We start from the raw sequence: 24,392 nt of genomic DNA, 5'->3' as shown, positions 1-24,392 counted from the left end.
TTTCACTTTATAGTAAAGAGCCAAACATAACCGAAAATCAGTCTTTCAAAATTTTACAGACCACACACATGCAACTTTCAATAAAAGTGCGTTTGTTTATACACAAATAGTCAATAGACACAGCATCGACAAACAAGAATTATTTTCTGTTTTTACCTATTTACACGGTATTTGAATCCAGGTTATAAGTCTTATATGGAAAATAGGCTTCGGCTTCATTACAATTGTTTACACCACGAAATTATACACTAAAATAACAATTACATTTTTTCACTGTGTGTGTAAGAAATATTTAAACAGAATACAGAAGATATTTACTTATTCTTAGAGCGATTTCGACAAAAAATGTTTTTTTTTTCAGTAAATGTTTTGGAATAAAAATTTCTGCTACCAGCTTGTTATTTAAAATGAGAAGTATCGTCTGCTACTTTTAAATCTATAGGGAAAAGTAGGTTAATTCCACGTACAGCTGTTTTTGGTAATAAAAAGCGCGCGAAATGGTCTTGCAGCCATAATTAGAAGATACATGGTGGAAGGTGTATGTTAGAAGGCCTTATCACTTTTTTATTTTTCCTTTTTCGTTAGGGTATTACAGGATATTAAAATTTTGATTTTCCTTATAATTTCAGCCTCTATTTTTAAGGTAAAACTCTTTTCAAAACAATAAAAATATTTTGTATCTGAAAATATTGCCAGATCTGGTTATTACCTACTAGAATAAACCATTCTTTGAGTCAATTTAAATATTTTAAATCGAAATGAAACCTCTTGAATTAATAAATTCTGTGTGTGGTAGTGAGTTCGAGCAGCATGGAAATTGGTGCACGATGTTTTGTACAAAAAAAAAAAAAAAAAAAAACCTAGCATTTGGTAAATTTTATAGATGTCTTACAATTTATACGCGACATATTTAAAAGAAACGTTTCATAACGGATCCATATCATGAAAAAAGCCCAAATTGACATGAACCATGTCGTTGATTTAAGTTTAGTTCAATTATATAATAACGTCCCGTTTTAAAGCAACACTAGAGTCATTTTGAGACGTATCTCGTAATTTTGAACCGTGGTGAGAAGACGAGAATGACACCTGAGCTGCATCCCTTCTCCCAACTTTCACATTACACCAACGGGAGTACATTTGGCCTTGACGGATTTAACGTGCACCAGACCCACTCACATGACAGTTCTTCTGTGAAATCGGGTCTCGAACCTGGATCCTCCGGTTCCTTTCGAGACCTTACCACCAGGCCACCGCGACACGTCGTTGATTTAAAGAAGGGAATAGAAAATTACTTAAAAAATTTACAAGTAATTTTTGGAAAGTACAAATCAATCAAAGAATAAATTTACAGTTTAGGAGAAACCAAATAAAAGCGATGCAAAAACTTGCGCATTATTACCCGCCGTAGTCGTCGCACAAAAATACTTCTTAAAAAAAAAAAAAAAAAAAAAAAAAAAAATTATTTTGAAAAAAGTAAATTGGTTGGATAAAAAAAAAGAATCGCTCTCATATCGCATTTAAGAGTTGCACTAAAAGAATATTGAAAATTGACTAATGAAAAATCATTACTAAATTTAGTACTACAAAATTCCTATAGGCGCGCGAATTCCTCTACTGTCCCCTGCTTTTAAAATGTCGCATGTAAACAAACTGTGAATTGAAGAATACGTTTTTTTCGTGAGAGATTTCATCATTTCTAAGAGAAATATTCCTACTCCATGATTCAAAAACGTTGTGAAATGCATGGTGTTAAAATTTTGTACGTGCAAAATAAGCAACATTATTAATCGGAAAGGGAAAACCTTTAAACATCACTTTTACTGTAAAAGGGACTCCAAACAAATATCCGGGAAAAAAAAAGTACTATTGTTTCAAATATTTCGAAAATGAAATCACTGACAATAAGAGAAAATCCATGGACACAGCAATCAATTATAAAATCTTTAAATACATATATAGTAACAATAAATAAAATAATAAACCAAGATTTACAGCTTAACCCCCCCCCCCCTAAAAAAACATAAGTTCATCATTTTTAAAGGTTCATCATATGGCTAAACACAGAAAAGATTTATAGAATTTTATATGAAAACAGAAAATAAATATAAATATATTATAATATATATAAATATTTTTAACAGAAAATAAATATAAATATATTGTCATCTCAAATGAAATTTGTTTTTACCTAAATGACTGCAACAAAAATAAATTTATTTACTATCGAAAACGAAATATACAAACCTGGTTCCATCAATGCAAAAAAATATTCGGGATCTTACGAAGAACGGAGAAAATTTTAAAAAAATCGAAATGTACTATCCAGAAGAAGTTTAATGTCCGATATTTACAGAAGAAATTCCGATGTCTTTCAAGGAGTGAAAAATCTTCAAAGCGCATGCCACACTTCAAAAAGTACAACTGCAGTAACTAAAAAAATGAAGTATTTTCCTTGAAAAAGTGTACTGCATATATGTCTTTTCAACATATTTCTTTTAAGTTCCCCGAGTTTTATCTATAAACTATTGCGCCTTTTGTCTACTGAAAAAAAAAAAAAAAAATCTAAGCACAAAAATATTTGATGGACTCTGGAAAATAGTAGATGGGCAATATTAACTCTGAAGATTTTACAAAATTTATTTTTATCATGGGAATCACGATGCAGACTTTTAGTCTAGAATAAAGGCTATCAAATCTAAAATTTAAAAAATAGATTTTATATTTTAAACATTAATTAAACAGACCCAAAAACTTTCTAAAAATATAAGAACGCACACTGTAGTATGATTAAATGGCAACTGGGGCAAATTATACTCTCTCTCTCTCACACACACAAAATGATATAAGTGTACTTCAATTTTGTTTTCGTCAAGCCTCAACAAGAAACATGGATGTTTCCTCCCTTCCTTTCTATATTAATTAATAGATTTAAACTAAAGAACATTAAAATTATTAAACTGAATTATTATTTTCTTCTATAGCTTTGTCTAACACTAGTATGTGGAACACAAAGAGTTATATTTGGGAAAGCAATTGAACAAACTATCCATCAGTGGATAGGGCCATTAATATAGTACAGATAAATAGAATATAAGCAAATGTATTTTATTCGGCTCTGCTGTGAAATTTGATTTTAAGAAATGTATCTCTAAACTACAGGTGGCCACAGATTATAAACCTATCAACAATATTTTATTGTTTTTAAATATCATTTCCATATAGCTAGGTAAGCATAATATTCAAGGATAACAAGTGGGTGAATATTTATTTAAAAGAAAACTATCAAGTAATGGAACAAAAACTACAGCTCTTACACAAGATAATAACATTTTAAAAGACGGAAATACCAAACATTGATATTTTTTTGGAATGCAAATAATTTTAATCAGGCTTTCATTTAATACAACTTTTTACAAAATTCATATAGTAACATCAGTTTATGAAAAAAATTTTTAGAATTTTCTCATTCACACTGGCTGCCATAGAATATAATACAGACTTTAATTAAAAAACATAAAAATATGCTTAATGATAGAATAGAGTTAAAAACACAAAGAACTCCTTTTCACTATTTGTAAATTAATACAAGAAATTATTTGTTATGTCTTTAAATCACACATAAGGTAATCTATTTTACATTCTCTTATATGTAATCCAACTATAGTTTAAGTAGTAATACAACATGCAATAAAATTATCATTACAGCAATCTGATTTTTACTGCATAAAAGAATATAATACTTTCATAGCAAGTCATCCATATTTATATAAATGCAAAATAAAAATCCAGAACAATATTCAAGTTATCAATAAGGAAAAGTGTAAAATTCTCCAGAACAGTATTCAAAAAAGAAAAGAGATATTATTAAAGCATGCATTCATATTAAAGGAATATCAGGCTTCCTTTTACTACAATTTTTTACAGATTTTGAATAAGTTACAGTGGTTTTAAGAAAAGAATAACTTTTATTAATGAATAACAAACAAAACAGTTTTTGTGCAAAATATTAAATCAAAATTTGTCACATGAAAGATAATGACATATCGACTTGAAATGAAACAACAATGAAAAGGAAGGGGAGGAAAAATCCAAGCCTCTAAAATAAAGGATTAATTATATAACATGACATCCTAAAACCAAAATTATATTTGAGGTATATATAAGTAAGTTTATATGAGGTAAGATATTTAAATGAACTGAAAACTTAAGTATTTTTTAATACTAAGGAAACATCTATTATATGTGACCTTAAGAAAAGTGAAGAACAATTAAAAAAATGTTTCAAACATTTAAATAAATAAATTTGCTAGTGACCTCTGAAGCACTTTAGGACTTTTGGATCTAGATCTGATCTTGCATTTATAGATTTTCTGATCTATAAACAAAACAGCATATTCAGTTGGAAAGACAACAATTTCTATCCATTGTCCCAAAGAGCATTCTATTTATAAATTAAATATCTTTTATTTAAAAAAAAATATTCTTTGTCCACAATGAAAATAACTATGCATACACATATACAATTACTAAATCGTTCTTTTTTAAACGTCCTAATCTGAGATCAGTCTTTTTCTATAACTTTGAGGTAAATCTTTAACAATTCATTATTAAACCTTAATTTAAATTACTTTTACATGCAAACTTAATGCTCTTAAGCAAAAATTTCCAAGGTTTTCACAGTTCCTTTTTACATTCAGGCACTGGTAAGTGCTTACCCCAAGGTAAGCAAATTTTTTTCTTCAATTTAAACTTTTTATTTATTGGTTATTTATTTCAAAATATCTCAATATAACCATAACATTTCATATAATTCTTTTAGAAATGTTGCAAATGCCTTATATAATATTTTAAGAACTCTGCCCACAGAAGTGATTTTTTTTTTCACCCTAGTATTCATAGAAGCTGCAACAGATACTTCTGGTGAGCTGACTGATTAACTTTCCTTTCAAATGAAAATTAACATTAATTTTATATAACTAGTGACAAATGAAAACAGATATAAAGAAAAGTATTTCAATAACAAACACTAAATTAAAAGTATTTTCTTAGCAAAACATCAAACCAAAACGTGTATATATGTATGTTTTGTTTCATTCCCTTACAGTTATTATGCAAATGAAGAACAAAGTTAAAAAATGACACATTTTTTTTTCTCCCCTCTTTATAATATAGAGATGATCAGTAAACTCTAGAAATACCATTTTCTGTTTATTTAAGTGTTGTTTTCACAAGTACACTATTCTAATTTTTCTGTGTAATTAATGTCTTCTTTAGTCTGAACTTTTCGTTTTTATCTTTGGTGATGCTTTCTAGAGGAATAAGATTTGAACTTCTACTGTGAAACAATCTAACATGACGATGTTACAGGCATAATTTAATTCACCATTGATTGCATCAGCTAATGCATTCTGTGAACAATGATTCTTACATCATACAATTCACAGAAGGAATGCAAGCTTAAACACATTATCAGGTTAATAAAAGCAAAAGTGCAATGGCTGTTTTGAAATTAATACCCAAGAATGGAATTTTTTAAACATAACATTGGCAAAAGTGCATGAGAGAAAAGTTGCATAAAACAATAAATCTGGTTCTTAATTATATAATAATAAAATAACATTGTTATAGATGCTTGTTAAAATTGATTAAAATAAAAAAAAATTGCATGAAAATAAAACTGATATAGCTGAAAAACCAATCTCAAATTTTAAAGTGATCTAAAAATGGTTTAAAACAATACATTTCAGATTAACAAAAGAATTATATTAAACTCTTGATTAATAAATCTAATTAAAGCTTTAAAAAATGTTCTCAATAAGCACTCATACCCAAAAAATATCCGGTAGGCATTTTTATTCAGTACTTAATAACTCTAGGCCCAAAGGTCTGCCTCATAAAATGTTTTGTATGATTTTTAAATCAGGCAATTAACAGAAACTATACAGCTTAATAACATTATCATGTTCATAAGCTTTTATGTTTTAATTATGGTTACTGAACTTTATTAATAAATGGTTTAATATACATTTAAAGATCATGAACATTTAATAAGCATGAAAAAAATATCACCATTACAAAATAAATAAGTAAGGAATATTTTGGAATACAAATGAGGAATGCTGCCTGCAATTGCAAGGAGCAAGCAGCCACTCCATATATTACTTGGACATTAATAAGTATCTTTGGTCATAATCATGCCATTATATTGACTATCAAACATACTATTGAAGAAGAAATAAGATATACATAAAATGTTCAAACAAAAACAATCATAAATAAAATTCCTTCAATAAATTATTTTTAACTATATTAGGTTAATAACAATTATTTACAATATCTCAAAATTACATGGTCACCTTAAAATTTAAATTCATAATCACTGTTATGAATCCCTTCAATAGTTGCAGATTTTCTTCACACATTTACTTTCTTGATTCACACAGACACGAGATTATCAAGTATCTAAAACATTTTCATCTCATTTCAAAAGCACACAGATTAACTGGTTGTCTTATTCAGTCAACTGGTAAAATAAGAGTATTGTCTCTGTATTTTCTTAATATTTCATTCAGTATGTCATTTTGTTGTGCATTTAGTTTAGGCCTGTAAAACAATTTTTTTATCATCCATAAGTATTTGAAACTGAATATATTTTTAAAAAATATGCAATAAAAATATATATTCAAAGAAATCACACTCCAACATAAAATTATACTTAATATGTATTTTATATGTGCTTATGAATAAATTACACATCAGAGTTATTATTTATATGTAATATTATATTGATATATAATTTAATGCTAAATATATAAGATCATTTATTTAAATCAACCCTTTGTATTTACAGATTTTCTTGTTTGCATTACAGCAATAAAGTAGGATCAAGAGTCATGTCTGGAATGCTAAGGGTTAATTTATAACAGCATAGTGCAAAAAATTACATAAAATAGATTTTAAATGCAAAAGTAATTTAAAATTCACTATTTCTATCAAAATATTTTCATAATTCATACACAAGGTTTCTTAAGTACAAATCACAGCCTTAAAAAAGATAAAATAAATGAATTTTAAATGGAAAAAAAGAAACAAGTTTTCAATCCTAATAAAGAAACAATATCACAAAAGTTATCTATACTAGTCAAAACTAAATTTAAAAAACAACAACATAAAAATGCTAATCTAATGTTTCATCGGCAGCAAGATGTGGCAAGATTATTTCTACCCCCATTTTCAAGGGGGAAAAAAAAAAAAAAGTAAAGATGAATTTGTAAGTGAATATTTTCCCAAGATCTGCTCAATAATAATGCTTCTGAGAATTTTCTACTGTTCATATGGTTCAACATAATTCTACAATGTTAAATACATAAATTTCATTAGTTGAATATCTGTTTTGCCATTATTTTTAGAAGATTTGAAAAATATAGAAATTTCTTAAAGAATTTTCAATTTTCAAAGAAAATGTACAAATTTAGAATATTAACTATTCTATCTGACTTATTTATGTGTTTTACATTTAATTAACATGTAGTTTTAGTGTGCAGCAAAAAAAAAAAAAAAAAAAAAATGGCCTACATAAATTATAAAGCCCACTCTAATTATTAATTTCAAGTGTGTCTAGAAATTTTTTTTGTACAAAAGTGTTAATCAACCACAAAATAAATAATTATTTCCATTTGGTTAAAAGGTATAAATAAAAATAACTAAGACTATAAAAAAATGCCAATAGCATTGTGATTTTAGAATAAGTTAGTGAAAATGAAATAAAATTAAAGATGTCAACGCCTTACCATATATCTCTTTCTAGGTGCAGTAATGCACTTTCATTTCGTTCTTCAACTGCAATCTGAATAATAAAAGGAAATAAAACACCTTATAATTTTATATTTGAATTTTTTTTATTTATATGCATTTAAAAATAATTTTTTAAATGCAGCCATTGGCATACAGAAATTACATTCAACCAAAATGTTTTTACAATAAATATCTTTCCAATTTTTCTCTCATGGGAATTAAACAACCAATATTTAAAAAAAAATAGTTAATAAGTCATTCAATACAATGCATAGATAATGTGTGTATCAAAATGTAATGCTATGTGTAGAGAACGATAAATTTCATCAAAAGTTTTTTTTCATGTTTTTTTTATTTGGACTTTTTTTTCTACTATGATATTGATAAAGAATACAAATTTTTATATTACATAAGTAATTCTGTCAGATTACAAGTTCTGATGTATTGGAGCAATAATTAAAATATGTAATAAAAATATATTTGCTATATTCATGTAAGATTTGACAGTTTTGCTAACAATTCTCAAATTTAATCTTATGTTGTACTTCTTTTTTAAATAGATTTGAGTAATATAAATTAAATAATTTATTTTTGCATTTCTGGGTGGAAGAAGAAAAGATTTAGAATGAAAAAATTCAATTAACATTTTTTTAATTAATTGACATTAAAAAATTCGGCAGAGGATTTAAATAACTAATTGCTTAAAACATTCCAAATCTTACTGACTTATTATTAGAAATCAGTAAGATTCTTTTAAGTCACAAGGCATTAAAAAGTAATATAGGTACTGATTTCATAACAATTTTAATTCTAACAAAATTTAATTATGTTTATATTGCTATATATTAAAAGGCAATGATGACTCATATAATAACATGAAATTGTTATATATATGCAAGCACCTATTATGGTATACCCACATATGTTTGAATCATATGTAAAAAAAACTTGTATTGGAATATTTTGTAATTATAGCAATATTTGGGTACTAAGTAATTAAAAGTCAATATTATTATTCTTTTAAAAAGAAAAAAGAATTTCAGTTACCATTAAGGACTGGAGCAAGAGATAAAGGTCTTCATCTATATAGTCAACTAAAAAAAAAAATGAAATAAATAATGCACCATAGTTTGTTTTCAACAATTAGATTATGTTTGGATTAAATAATGAAATTTACATTAAAATAATTTTTAAGAACAAAGTGATGCATTTTTCAGATACCACAATCTTCTTTCTATAAATTCCAAACATTATTCTTATTTTGATACTAACTGACATCTTAAAAAAATGTGTGCCCAATTTTCACAGATAGCATCAAAATATGCTTTACATGCCAATGCTTTATTTGGCTGTGTACTTTGCACTTGAAAGATAAAAATGTTTTTTTGTCCCAAAAGCATTAAATACAGACAAAACAGGTCGACTTTTGAATATGTCAAATTTTTATAAACAGATAATAATGAAATTCATTTCTGACATGCAATGACTTATGAATTTCAGAAAAAATTGAGTACAGGAACTGAAGAATGCAACATTCAGGCTGTATGTTTAAACCATCCCCTGCTCAGTGAATTATGTGTTGACTTTACACTGGAAAATCAGACTGGGTTAGTTTGATTTTCCAGTCCCAAACTGGGATAGTCTTCTGACATAGATAATATCATCAGAACTTAAGTGGAAGGAAACTGTGGAATAACAACTGAGAAAATTGTGGAGAAGCGACTGACAACATTGATAATTCAACAATGTTTTCCATTTAAAAAAGTTTAAATACTTTTTCAAAATCAATGCACGAGTGCTGCATCTCTCTCTTTCTCTGCATCATTGATTTCTCCTTACATGATACAACGAAGAGCTTTTTCTGAATTATTGATAGCCAGTGATGAGTAGTGGATTTTATATAACAATGTTCAGTGTAAATAAATATAAAGTAATTGAAGGTACAAAACCTGTTGAAAAGGTTGGATTATATCTTTTCAAAATTGTTATAGAGAGTTTGGAGAAACATCATAAGAATTATTAATTTCAAACTACTTCCATGTAGTGAAACGAGCCCATTAGAGAAGACTACACTCACAAACTCAACACAACCATTTGAGAAAAACAAGCAGTTTTTTTCAAGCAGAAAAGCTGTAATCTTCCTCTGCAACAATACTAAAGCGAATGGTAACATATGCAGAGGAAACTGCAAGAATGAAATGAATGCAAATACGAAATTCCTCAAAACCACCATATCCTCTCAATCTTGTGCCATCTTACTATCACTTGTTTCAATTTTTGCAGAATAATTCAAGCAGCAAAAATTTTAAAATTTGTTAAAGATGTATAAAAGCATCTTGCTATATTTTTTCAAACTGGAATTGGCAAATTTGTATATTGATGTAAATCTGTAAATAAAGAGTAATGGAGATTAAATTCTTGTTCATTAAAATTACATTGTCTAATTGCTTGAAACTTATATGTCTAATAATAAGATTAGAAAAAAAATCCCTTTGTAATCATCTGGTAAATCTCACAATACTCATACTTATTACACTTATTAACTCAATTGCTGTTAGCAATACATTTAAATTATAATTTTAACATCACTACCCTTCCATTTTTAATTTTTTTTTCAAATTTTAATTGATTTATTTGTTCTCACCATTAAATTTGATAAACTTTCCCATATAATCAAATTTAGCAAACTTTTTTACACAAAAGTAAATAAGAAACTAGAAGAATCACAGATTAAAGCTAACACACAAACTTGTAAAAAAAAAATCATTAATATAATATACATAAAGAAATTCTTATTTATAGTATTTATATCATATGCATCAAAACTTCCACACTAATGAGGCCCAATGTAGAATCTGAGAACCCTTCGAAAGTAATACAATATATTTAAAATAGTAGAAAAAAACAGTCAATTTATAAGTTTGCTATGAATTCCTTCAACATTTAAAATCTTTATGGCATTTTTGGTATAATTATTAATTAAAATTAACTTATAAATTACCATGATATTCAATTCAGTATTAACATATTTACAGACAGAATAAATACTAGAAAATATCTGATTCAACAATATTAATAAATGCAGGTATGGAAAGTGTACAAATATTTACCAGGTTCAATATCCATATTCGCATATCGATCAAGAAGTTTAGCATGCTCAGGATTCAATTTGTACTTGGGAGGCTGAAAGAAAAACAATAATATGACTGAAATTGCATTAATAAATATAAGTCATTTCAATAAAAAAATTAAAAAATTCAAAAATAAGAGAAATTTTTACATGTTATTTGAATATTTACTTATAAAATGATTTTTTTTTTTTTAAATTAAGTACCTAGAAGCCCAAGCTTCAATCCGCGATTTTTTTTTTTGAGAAAATATTTAGATATGGTAATGTTACTTTACGACATTGAGTTGATTGGTTAGCATAATATTTACATTGTTGCTATTGGATGTCAGCTAAATGCATTCGTATTTGGATAATATCATACAGCTCCATTTCACAAAATTTTGAGGTACTAGTGGGTTATCCTATTGGAACAATACAAGTACCACAAAAATTTACAAGATGCAGCTTTATGATATTGTCAGCCTGAGAGCAGATAGAAAAAGGCTGTTATAAAAAATATAGTTAATTATTAAAAAATGGAAAAACACATCAAAAACTCTTAAAAAGCAAAACTTTATCTAAATATAATATTTGATCAAAATAATTAGAACCATTTCTGAGACATGCATAATAAATTTATATATATACAGAAATTGCTCATTTAAAGATTTGATTCACTAATATATTTATTTCTACATGAACTAATAGCATAGTACAGGAATTTTTAATTCATATTTGTTAATCATAAATTTATTTAAAAAATACCAAAAGTGAAATAAACAAATGAAAAGCTAAAATAATTCATTTTTTGATTTGTGGCGAATTGTTAAGAGCGAGGATAGAACCTGGGAACTTAGTGGTTCGCAGCCGAATAACATGACCACAATACAAAAGCAATTAAAACATTTCAGATTAAATGAAAAAAAAAATTGAATAAACAGTAACTAAATTCATTCAATGAAATGAAAACTTGTATCTTTCACACTGACAGAATTAACATAATAATAATAAAAATAACATTGATACTACAAAATGCAAGAAGCCTATTTGAGAAAGAAAAATGATTTATTATAGTTGGATTTTAAATTTCTATTTTAAAGCTGGATTAAAATAAAACATTACAGAAAAGATTTTAATTATCCTGCAATTATTTTTTCTCTTTGATAAATGATTGTATTAGACGATTTTCAAAATATGTATTTTTCAGATAAACTAAAAATAAGCACATTAATGTATATATCATTAAAATATGTTTTAAAATGAATCTTCTACAGAAAAACTATTTAATGTGTGGTTTAGGACTTTATGAGTGCCATGCGGAAAAATGCTGATGTTATAAAAATTTTACAATGCAATTTTCAAATAAAATCTTTAAATACACAAATATTGCAAAGAAAATATTTTTGCTTAAATATTTTCATTAAAATTTACTAAAAAGGTATTTTAATAGAGGTTTTTAACTAAGGTTTATGATCTTCATTATTTTTTAAATTTATAAATGGGCAGAAAAAGGATTATAATAATTAAGGGGGGAGGGAGGGTTATTACAATTAATTTCATTTAATTGTTACAAGTGGAAAAAGTTTAAGATGATCTCAATTATAGAATATGATATGTGTTTGTAGATATACAACACAAATTTTAAAAAAATTATTCAGATAAAAAAAATCTATTAACTATATCATTGATACAATTCATGAAAAGTAACCTAAAAAGCATGAAGCACTCACTTGTAGTAATAGTAGTAAAAGAAATCTCGTCACTTCTACTTCATTTAAAACTTCTGTAAATGCTCCTATCCTTTCACCATTTTCCTTCAAGCCTATAATGAAAATTGTTAAAAGTATAATCACTTCTGTTATGCTGCATATAGAAAATTTTAAATATCAAAATTATTGGTAAGAATCAATTTTACATCATAAAATAACTTTCCCAAAATCTCTAAATAATTAAAATAATTTATTTAAATAAAAAGAATTTATAATTTAAAGATGATTGAACATTCAATGAATTTTAAAGTACTTTCGTAACATATACATAAAAATTTTTAAACAATTATGTGCAGAGCATTACATGCCATACTTAATTATAATAAAAATACATTTAACCATTTTATTTCACAGCAAAATAAAATGGTTGCAACTTGGTATAGTGTTATTTGAACTATAATATTATTGATGCAGAATAATAAAACCATGTATTTCAGAATTTAACTTCTTGTAAGTACAAATTGTAATAAGTTTCAGATTAGTAATATTCATTACAAGTGATTGATCAATAGTGAGATATTACTGTCTTCATATGAAACAATTTATTTTTTCACGTCCTTGCTTCAATCAATATAATTTATCAGAATTATTATTAATTATACAAGATCCTTCATTTATATCAATTGAAATTATCAACAAAATATTTTTGTCTTAAATGAATATATATAATGATGTCAAATTTTGAATATTCTCTCAAAGTTAATAACTTTATCAAACTGTGATCAGGATTTCTTTCCTTTTTTCTAAACTTTTTTTGGGGGAGGGATGAATTGACAGAACAAAAATGTATTGAATGTTACAATTTCATAAATTAAAATTAAATTAAATGACAGACAAGTTATTCTACTTGCACTTGATATTCTTTAGAAAGCACTTTTATTAAACTAGAAAATCCAACAGCCACAAACTGTTCCTAATGAAATTAGTTTTGCCTTTTGAGCTTAATTTATTTTTCTGTATCATATCCCTAGAGCTTAAAATCAAAAATATGCTTGTTAACTAGTAGCTGAATTTTTTCATTCCTAAAACTTATATACAATAAGTGGACCATAATACATTTCAAGTCACAAGGGTAACATGGGCATAATACATTTCAAGTAACCCTATATCCTAATTTGTATCCGATATATCAAATTAATGTTTGCAATCTGCTCAAAAAATTTCTAAAAACATAAAGAATATGAAAATTCTGATCACATCAAAATGTTTTCTCCTGAGATATATAGCTACACAATCAACTTCAGAGCACTACATGCAAATGCAAAAATAATTATCAAATAATAGATATTATTTGTCACTAATTAAGTTTAAAGTAAAGATTATATCAAAATGAATTATTGAAATATACTTAAACAAACATATATATACAAAAAAAAAAGAAAGAAAAAACTAATCGCTTTATTAACAAGCAAAATAAAGTTTCAAGCATGAAAGAACAGATTTAACACATTCCCTTCCCATAAATAACCCTTCCTCTTTAAATGCATTTTCAAAAATATTGATTTACACAAAAGCTTGGTGGAATGTTATTTGATCAAGATTAAATTTTATCTAAGCTTCACTTTTCTTTTTCTTGCATTTCAACAGCAAAAAAATTAGTTCATGATCTTAAAATTACTTGCTTTTAAAATATGGCAATGAGAAAAAAAAAATTATTATTTATAAAAATGTGACAATAAAATTAATGCAATCACTTAAAAAGGAAAAGTAATCCTACCTTCTTTTTCAGCAATACTTTGAATTTCAGTCAATGCACTTAAAGCCCCATCATAATCGCCTTGAAATAAAAACAACAGTTAAAGAAATGCCAAATGCAGGGTCAATATTAGTTAACAGTTGGAAGAACATGTAAATCATTTCATGTTTTTTCATTCAGTAATTCCTCAAGATATACAATGTAACCACATATAAGAAACTAAAATATGTCTTCATGCTGGTCACAAATAAGTTTTACCTATTGGGGTTAAAAGGTAAAAGAAATTAACATTTTTAAAGGCAAGAAAATTTGTACTGTAATATTGTGGATGTCATTACAAAGGGAAATTATAATCTTGTTTAGAAGCATTTAAGCATTTCAACATACAGAAGCGAGAAAGTAATGTACAACATATAATTATAATTCATATAAAAAGTCAATTTTTCAAAAAATTTTTTAAAAAATGCACATTTTTATTTTAATTCTGCACATTTAAAAAAAAAATAGATTATAATTAAGAAACTAAAAATAATTTATTCACAATATAAAAAAAATCCGGTTTGCAGCACATAAATATTTAAAATTAATTTTTGTTTTATACATAGAATAATAAAACAAACTTATCTCTGATGATTTTATATTTAAATTCCAACTTAATTTCACTTTTAAGTTTATATCCATCTAATACAGGGCTTCTTAAGTTTCTTTTACTCAAGACACCATTTCAACAATAAACAAACAAACAAAAAAAAATTCTAATATCAAGATAAAGAATAAACAGACAAAAAAGTGAAGTATTAACTATGATAAAGAAATCTAACTATATACATTTATTTTCAGAATTTGAATGAAATGTTTAATGTTAAATGACTTTATAAATTATTTGCTTAGTTACATTACAGCACATGCTAAAATAGAAACATATGACATCCAATTGGATTAGGCTGTACTGTAAAAAGAATTTTTGACAAAAAAAAAAAATTACAAACAAGTTTATTGGTGCTTGACATTGCACACTTTTTAGCACAAGAAAAATATATTTTATAAATTGCAATATTAATCAAAGATGAAAAAAAGTGTAAATTAAATGTCTTGAAAATAGAAGAAAATCTCATCAGAAACAGCACAATAATCAAGGTAATATTCAGATTTAATATAAAATTCCTACTCTAAAATACTTTTTACATCAAAAGTTCTACAGATAAGGAAAGCAGTATTATTAGTTTTAGAAATGAAGGTTAAAAAGAAAAAAAAAATTATTAACTTTTCTTTGCTGTTGAAATTGTTGGAAACATTTTAAATTTAATTGAAATAATTTTAATGGTTTTACAGATTTTTAAGAAAATGATTTACAGGGATAAAAATATGAATAATGGGAGTTCTGACTATCAAAAGCAGGAAATGGAGATATATTGTATAGATAATTTGAATTATACAGATGCAACGAACAACCTTCAAAGTGATATATTGCTTACAACATTTTGTTGCAAAGTTTTTAAAAACAATTATAAAATTTTGATCATTTATTTAAATATAAATTGTGCATCATGTAAAAAATAAAACAGAATTATTAAAACAAAGAAACAAAACTCACCTGTCACAATGCGACAATTACTGACTTGCTTTATGTCACTTATGTAGCTTAAAGCACACTGCAAAAAAAAAAATTCACAAAAGCTTTGATTTCCTTTTTTTAATCATTAAATGTATGTACATAAGCAGATTAATAATAAAAACTATTTTGAATATTTATAATCAAACAGCATTATATGCAATAACTGTGAGTATATTTAAACATTAAAAGAATATGTTAAAATGAATTTTGAAATTAAAATTCATTGGTAATACACACATAAAAAAATAATGTACAGAATCAAAATACACACCTTTCATTAATAAAATAAAACTATACAAAATATTTAAATTAGAAACAAAAAGAATACATTTGCTTTTACATATTTTAATACTTATAATATGTAATTCAGGATAATATGTGATGTAATAAAATGGAAAATTAATCAAATGGAAAAACATATTCAATTACACATTTATGAAAAGCCAGACATTTTATATTTGGAATTATAGAAAATAGGGCTTTTAAGTTATGGGTCAAAATGGGTTTGAAATCATAAACAATTATCCTTATAATGAATTACAATATTCACATAAGATTAAGAAAGTAATTTCATTTATAAATGTGCAAATATAATTTAAAAGGTCATCGTAATTGGAAAGATTGTAAAAAAATTTCAAAATAAACTAATCAAGTTTTTTTTAAAAAAAATAAAAGTCCCTAATCCTTTTTTATTTCCTATTTAAAAATACATTGGTAATACACACATAAAAAAATAATGTACAGATTGGTGCAAATTTTTTATTATTATTTTCAATGAAAAGAAATGCTGTTTTTTTTCAGTAGTGGTATTAAGGTTTATACAGCACTGATTATTAGCATATTTTAGTAGTTCAATAATCATACAAATATTATCTTAACAAACATTTAAAAAAAAGTTTTTTCTAAAGTTTTTTTTTTTTTTTAATTTATGCATAAAAAAAGAGGTTTTTCTTAAACCAAAAAGGTAATCAAACTATCAAATTAGTTAAGAATATTTGCTTACATTTATCTCTTACTTCTCATTCTTTATTTATTTTAATAGAGTTTTGTCCTTTATTAAAAGTTAGAAAGATAAAAGCCTATTCTCTTTAAACTTATTTCATTATTATTTCTTTTCAATAATGGAAATATGATCAATCAAAAGTTGAAAAAATATCATGGAATCAAAGTTATATATTAAGAATTTAACAAGTCATTTTGAACAGTGTTGAAATTGAATAAATAATTACATGTGCCAAAATAACATATTAGAGTTAATTAGCAAACAAAAAAAATGGAATTTTATTTACTATTTTACTTTTTCTTTCAAATTAATTTCTGAGCGTGTACACAAAATAAAGTGGTCTAATCTTTAATGATTTCTTTTATATTATTTATACATGCATTATTATATTATATGGTGAATAAAGGAGGACCATGATTATCATAAAAAATTTGGTGTAGAATACATATCTCAAGCTATGTTTCAAGAACATTAATACATAATATTATCTTTGCTAGCACACAAAAGATTTAAAAGAATATAAAATAAAATGCTTTTTAACATTTTGTTTCAACCTTTATTACTCTAAAAAGTAAACAAAAAAGTTTCAAATGTTATTTTAAATTGATTTGTTAATTTTAGGTATTTAAATTAAAATACGTCAATTTTTAACTGCAAAATGCTTTTTTTTTTTATGATGGCATAGTTATTTTTGATTCTAATTTATGTTGTATGAAAAAAAATTTAAAAAAATTAAGAACTTCTGGCTAAAGAAAAACTGTTTAAGTCTATGATTTTAAGTGAGACATTAATTAAAAAGAATTGATTAAAATGTCGTATTAACAATTAGAATTATAAATTAATTTAGGAATGCTTTTCATGAAAGATATAAATCTAGCCTGGTTCTAAAATACTTAGAAGAGTGAATGTATCAAAATAATTTTATGAGAAAGGTGTTTTAGTTTAAAGCAATATGGGATGGTGAAAAACTCCAGAAATCTTTAAATTTTGAAAATGAGATAACTATATAATTATTTAAGAAATATTTCTTTTTTTTTCTTTTCAAATTGTCTTTTCTGTTTTATCAAATTTTGTTCCATTCAAAATGTTTGTTCAATGTATGTCTATTAAAACTTTAAAAATAAAAACTTATAAAACACATTTACTTAAAACATTATATAAATATATAGAGAATATTGTTCCTCATAAGATGAAGTTAGTTATTTTGAGAATAATGGCACATTACAAAAATACACACATACACAAACAAAAAAACGCATACAGGCCTATGAAGCTCAGCAGCTTTAAAAAAGAAGGGAATTGACTCGTTAATTCTTCCAAGTTGTCTAAGTGACTGTCCAACTTCAAGATACAATGAAGCTGCTAATGCAGGTTGATCACTATCAAGGTACACTTTTATACAATTTCGATATGCATCCAGAGCAGCTTGCAGATGTTCACTGTAAGTTGGACAAAGCAGTTCATGACTTAACTGCTCAGCTTCTAAAAATAATCGTGCAGCTTGAAGTAAGTTTTGAGATTCATAAACAGGATTTCCAATAGTATGCTCACACCTATGAAAAAAGTAGATTTATAATTATTCAGCAACAAGAATATAAGCACTTTTAAAAATTGTAAATGAAAGAATATTTCATTAGATAATTAAAAACAATTCTACTAGGCAGTTATTATAATAGATTTTTTGAAGGAATTAAAGTTTTAAATTAGATCCAAATAAAAAAAAAATCCCATCTAAGTTTGGTCATCAATTAAACAGAATATTGAACAAGATTTTTTTTTAGTAATATTATTGTGTAAAGAAATATATTGTTAATGACGGTTAATAAAATATATTTTTTTCTTTCTGCATACCTTAACAAAGGAAAAAAAAATCAGAATTCAATAAAATTCTTTTTTTTATTTTCATTAAAAATTTAAAGAAGGAAATCGATATTATGTGAGCAAATAATTAATCTTTTATATGGGGGATATCAAAAGAACAATGTATTCTTTATTATCTAATAAAAATAGAACAAAATATTAAGTTTATCAGGGGAGAAAATAATAGTAATATTAATTTTAAAAAATTTAAGCAAAATAATACATCAAGAGAAGAGGATTTACTTTTATGCCATTTAAAGATAACAGATTTTTGCATATGCAACTATCAGTGAGTTACAGATCATCTTTAAGATAAGAAATGGTGCAAAAGACATATATTTCTTATCAAGATTTTTTTATGCACAGTAAGGGAGGAAAAGTATGTTTAAAAGTTTTGTCAAGTCAGTTACAAATATTTATTCCTGCTTTAGGATTTACAAACAACTTAGATTCCTTGGAAGTTTAAGATAGGTTTAACTGATTCTGAAAAGTAACTATTGACTGATTCTAAAAGACTCCCCCCCCCAAAAAAAAAATCAGGTATTATTTAAAATTTGTTTATTCTATAAAGTTTGTTTCTCAGAATTTTCCTTAGAATAAATAATATAGTTAGGAATCCAAAGACATAGCTTTTGTTTTATACAGTTAAATTATGAAAACTAAATATAATTATTAATGGATGAACATTGACAAAATAATATGTACATTTATGCATTTATTAGAATAATTTCAAACTTTTTTGTATTTCTATATTTTTTAATTATTTATAAATATTATAGCTTTTTAAAATGGAATTTAATCTTTTAGATTAAGATTTAACAACAAAAAAAATTCAGTACTCTTCTGTTAGGTTACAGTAGCCATAATCTGTGTTAAAATACGAATTTAGATTTTTATAGTGAAATATAAAATATTTTATAACATCAAGAATATTCTATTTACAGTAAATCACATCTTTCTGGCTCATTAGATTAAAGATAAATTATATTTTGAGTTTGCACTTATGATAGCTGCTATCAAACTGACAAAAAAAGTTTTTCTTGGTAAATAATTTTCAGCCAATGAAATCAAAACATAGCAATAAACGCAATAAATAAAATATAAAAAGCTTATTTTAAACAGTAAAAATATGACAATTATCACCTAGCAACAGCAAGGCAACAAAATGCAGAATAATGAGGACATTCTTGATTTTCTAGTTCTTTAGCAAGCATTCCTGAAAAAAAAAAAAAAAAAAAAAAAAATGAAAAATAATTTGAAAAAAGAAATAAACAATATATATATATATATATATATATAACACTTACCAAACTGAGCACTTGCTTCAGAAATATTAGGCTTCCGTAGAAAGCGTCTATAAAAATAGAACAATGAAATTATTAATATTTTCAAATGATTTTTTTTATAAAATCTCATTAGAAAAAAAATACTACATAATATTTTACTTGCAAATAATAAAGAAGCTATACAAGCAGATTTTTTTAACTCTACATAAGATAAATTACTATTAAGTAATATATCAATATACCATATTAAGCCATTAGAATTCTCCTAATATGAAAATTGTAAATCAGATTGCCAATCACCAATAGATAGAATTATGCTTGTATTCTATAGATATATTTAAAATAGTTTGACTTGCAAGCAGAATTAAATAGACCAGAAAATTGTTTTTTCCAATGACTTATAATGGGAGTAAAGTACTGTTCCATTTTTCTTTCACATATTCCCTTTCAACTGAAGAGGCTTTAAATTTGGACTATTTCTAATTTATATGTTAATTTTAGAAATGTGTTAAAAGTAAAAAATAATATAAGATATTTTTTTTAATCCTGATAGATAAATATTTTAAAGAAAAAAATGTTTATATAAAACTGATTATATCAACATTGTTTCACTAATTGAGGTATGTGCTTTTGCTGAAACACATAAACTGACTTTCAATACCTCAAAGTCCTTGGTTACTTTCTTTACTACCAACAGACGTCTTTATAACTATCAACCAAGTGTATTTATGAATGGCTGTCAATTAAATTATGTAAAAAATGCCAAATACTTGGGCTACGTTCTCGACCAAGAGATATTGAGCAACTGACATATAGAGGCTTTTGCAAATAAATGTAGGAAAAGATTCAACATACTTAAATATATTTCTGGAGGAGACTAGGGTACAGACGCTAATACACTGAGAACCACTTACACCTCTCTGATCAGACCAATTCTAGAGTATGGTTTCCCAATTTACTTTTGTGCCTCAAAAGCTAACTTAGACAAACTTGAAAGAGTGCAATTAAGTGCTTCAAGAATAATTACTGCCTTCGTAATAGCTGCCCTAATGATATTGTACTGTACGAGAGTGATCTACCACCTCTTTCTTTGAGAAGAAGTTAATGTCTTTAAAAATATTACAACAAGCTCTTTAGCAACAATGATCAGCACAGAACTTCTACTTTTCCTCGTTCATGGCATAATAATAAGTGTTTAAAGAAACACAGTCCTTTTCCTTCGCAAAAGAGATGGGTCTACCTTTTGGAGATGTGGAACCACATTCCTTAAAGCATTATTGGAATTTTAAGTTTGACATTGATCGAATTCATTTCCATACTGATCTCTTGGCCAAGATTAGCAAAAAGTCAGAGTTATCTGAATTTACTAGACAAATGTCTCTGGAAACAATTCATAGCATTACATCTTCGGCTCTGAAAATGTACACTGATGGCAGTAAAGGAAATAGTGGCGTTTCCGGTAGTGGCGTACACATAGAGACTTCTGAAGGAACTACTGATATTTTGTTTAGTAATCCTGTCAACTGTTCTGTATTCAGGTCCGACCTTATTCCAATCTATAAGGGACTTCAATATATCGACACGTCCTCTGAAATTGCTTTCGGAGACATTTGGATTAAACGGATAGTTGTACCTCTATACAGCACCTTTCTCATTGGACGAAAGTGGGAGACAAGATTAGCATTAATATCTTAGACCTTATTGCCAGGCTCTCTGCTGAACACTCTATACACTTTCAATGGGTCCCCTCACATGTTGGTTTAAATGGTAATGAGATAGCGGATAACTTAGCTAAGACTGCCACAGTGACATATTTCATGGTGATGCAACACTAACTTATTCTGAAATCTCCTCTATCAAAAAGATGGAGTCAAATGCACTTTGGAGAATCCCACCTGCTCACCCTTGGTACTTTGGCGAGATTCCTGGTTGGTGTCACCGACTGAATATCTCTAGAAAAAACAAACAGCTCTCTCTCATTTTTTGAGTGGACACACCAAATCCCTCACCTTCCGACATGGACAGAAGATTTTGCTGAATGTCCTTGATGCAAGGCAGACCAAGCCTCCCCCAATCACATTCTTAAATGTTTATATTTTACGATTTTTGAGATTTTAAGGGATCCGCTATTGTTTTTGGTCTTTATAGAGATCTTTAGTTTCATGGAGGTGGTATAGTGCAGCTATAACACTTGGGATTAGAAAGAACAACAACAACAGATTAAGATTTCTATTAAAGAAAGCTTTGCAGGCTCTATATTTGATAAGCAGATAAAAAATGAGATATGAAAATATAATAGGTATTTTGATTTATTAATATTTTTTCTTTATATACTAAGTAAATGCCATTCATTTGGAAAGAGCCAATTCACAGCTCATAAGCAGTTATAGTCACATTGAGTGCTAAGAAAGAAATGTGTGTTAGATAGTTTGTTTATTATAACAAGTCAAAAAGAAATATGAAACAAAGCTTTCTGGGATTTGTCAAAACATCAGATATAATTGAAAATGGATTAATCGATTGTTTATTCAAGGAACTTTCATAAAAAAAAGGGGGGGGCTAAAACTCCTGAAATTAGATGCAACTAAGGATACAATAATAATTCAGATATAAAAGGGATAAAATGTGAGTTGAAAGCTAAAAAAAAAAAAAAAAAAATTAAAAAAAAAATCATTGATTTTAACCCATGATAATTTTAAATCCTAAACAGGAACCATTTCTTAAGTCTCATGGCTAAGGCTACTGCTTTATCATACCCAATGGATTTGAATTTTTTTCAGCAATGTATAATTTTTCTCAGCTTCTGCTCAAAAGTTAAGCTTAACAATTTTAATGCCTAAACTTCTCGATGAAACTTGGTGATGAAGCATAACAGATTCTCTAGCCACTGTGGCACAGCATAGAGGTGTATGATGCAATAAATTAGATAAAAGCTAACTCTAAATTTGATGTTTTTTTTAAAATATTGCTTCTAGTATTCCAAAAAAGCTGAATGATTCTTAAGCTTAATCATTAAGATGCATAACGAATGGAATATAATTAATTATCTAAGTAAAGAACTTAAGAAGGAAGGCAAGGGGACCATCATTTCTGTTATTTGATTTTCCTGTTTAGTAAAAAATTACTCTTGACTTTTGGAATATTTAATGTCTCCAAAATGATATTGCTTTCTTTTCTTTTCTTTATTTATAGCACACTACATTTTTGACTGTATGTGAAAATTTTTTCCACTCTTTTATCTAAAATCAATGCAAAATTAAATTTAATGCTCAGAAAACATTAAAAAAACATTAATAGAAATACTTATACTTAAGAAAGAAAAGAAATACTTATAAAATTTTTCACAATGTATTTTTTAAATAAAACCTTTAAATACAAAAATATAACAAAGAAAATATTCTTGCTCATTTCTTTTTATTAAAATTTACCAAATAAGTATTTTAACAGGTGTTCTCAATTAATGGATCATGTTAATTTATTTTTTAAGTTTATAAATAGTCGAAAAAGGATTACAACTTTTTCCATTTAATTGTTACAAGTGGAAAATGTTTAAGAAGCTCTCAATTAGAGAATATAATATATGTCTGAAGACATATCATAGACAAATTATATATATATGTACAAACCAATTGTTTAAGCATTCGATTAACGTATTTAAGAAGTCTTATCATTTTTACCTCAAAAAAATTATCTTTCCTTTTTATATTTAAATGTTCTTTCGGAAATTTGTCTTTATGTTATGCTTTTCTCAAACGTGAAACAAAACAGTTGATATTTGAAAACTCACTTTTTTAATTTTGATGAAATAGCTTTATATTGAGTTAAAAAATCATTCGGAGACAGTTCCATATTTGAAGATGTACAATAAAAATTAAATAATATGATGCGTTTTAATTTTAGAACCTAACCTATATTTTAAAAGTTTAACCTCTTTTTTAAAAGTTTCATTTCCGTGACCGAATGATGTAAACAAAACTAAAGACAGACGAAATTTACTTTCGGTTAATTTCACTTCATTTCAAAATTATGATCTTGATGTAAGACAAAAATACATAAAAAAAAAATTCTTTATGGAAATTATGTTATTTTTTGAAACGACTTTTTAAACAACTTGTACACATGATATTTGCAGTATATTTTGGAATAATATAAAATATTCACTTAAAATTGATGAAATGCTTGTATTTTGGAGCCCTGAATATTTCATCGATTAATTGCAACCAGAGAAACGTTAATTATTGATCATATTTCTCTGTA

At 26.0% G+C, this 24,392-nt stretch overlaps 1 protein-coding gene and 1 long non-coding RNA gene across 2 annotated transcripts in view; one reads left to right on the top strand and one right to left on the bottom strand.

Moving 5' to 3' along the window:
* Positions 1-10,130, top strand: part of LOC129984131 (uncharacterized) — a 59,248-nt gene extending 49,118 nt beyond the window's left edge. Inside the window, exon 3 of the long non-coding RNA XR_008785471.1 lies at positions 9,298-10,130. This is a non-coding gene — a long non-coding RNA (uncharacterized LOC129984131). The remainder of the gene's footprint in view (positions 1-9,297) is intronic.
* On the bottom strand, positions 1,437-24,112 carry LOC129984130 (40-kDa huntingtin-associated protein-like). The gene is made up of 11 exons (XM_056093924.1): positions 23,923-24,112; positions 20,157-20,203; positions 19,993-20,065; positions 18,251-18,542; positions 15,966-16,023; positions 14,393-14,452; positions 12,637-12,728; positions 10,908-10,980; positions 8,845-8,891; positions 7,794-7,849; positions 1,437-6,606 (listed from the first exon to the last, which is right to left on the bottom strand). The coding sequence occupies exons 1-11, from the start codon at positions 23,982-23,984 to the stop codon at positions 6,519-6,521; spliced, it is 948 nt and encodes a 315-aa protein (XP_055949899.1). The 5' UTR covers positions 23,985-24,112; the 3' UTR covers positions 1,437-6,518.
* Between the last annotated feature and the right edge of the window lie 280 nt (positions 24,113-24,392).

This window comes from Argiope bruennichi, chromosome 9 (assembly GCF_947563725.1).
Source record: "Argiope bruennichi chromosome 9, qqArgBrue1.1, whole genome shotgun sequence".
Classification (NCBI taxonomy): Eukaryota; Metazoa; Arthropoda; class Arachnida; order Araneae; family Araneidae; genus Argiope; species Argiope bruennichi.
Note: the sequence above shows the minus strand (reverse complement) of the source record. Positions and strands in the feature narration are given on the sequence as shown.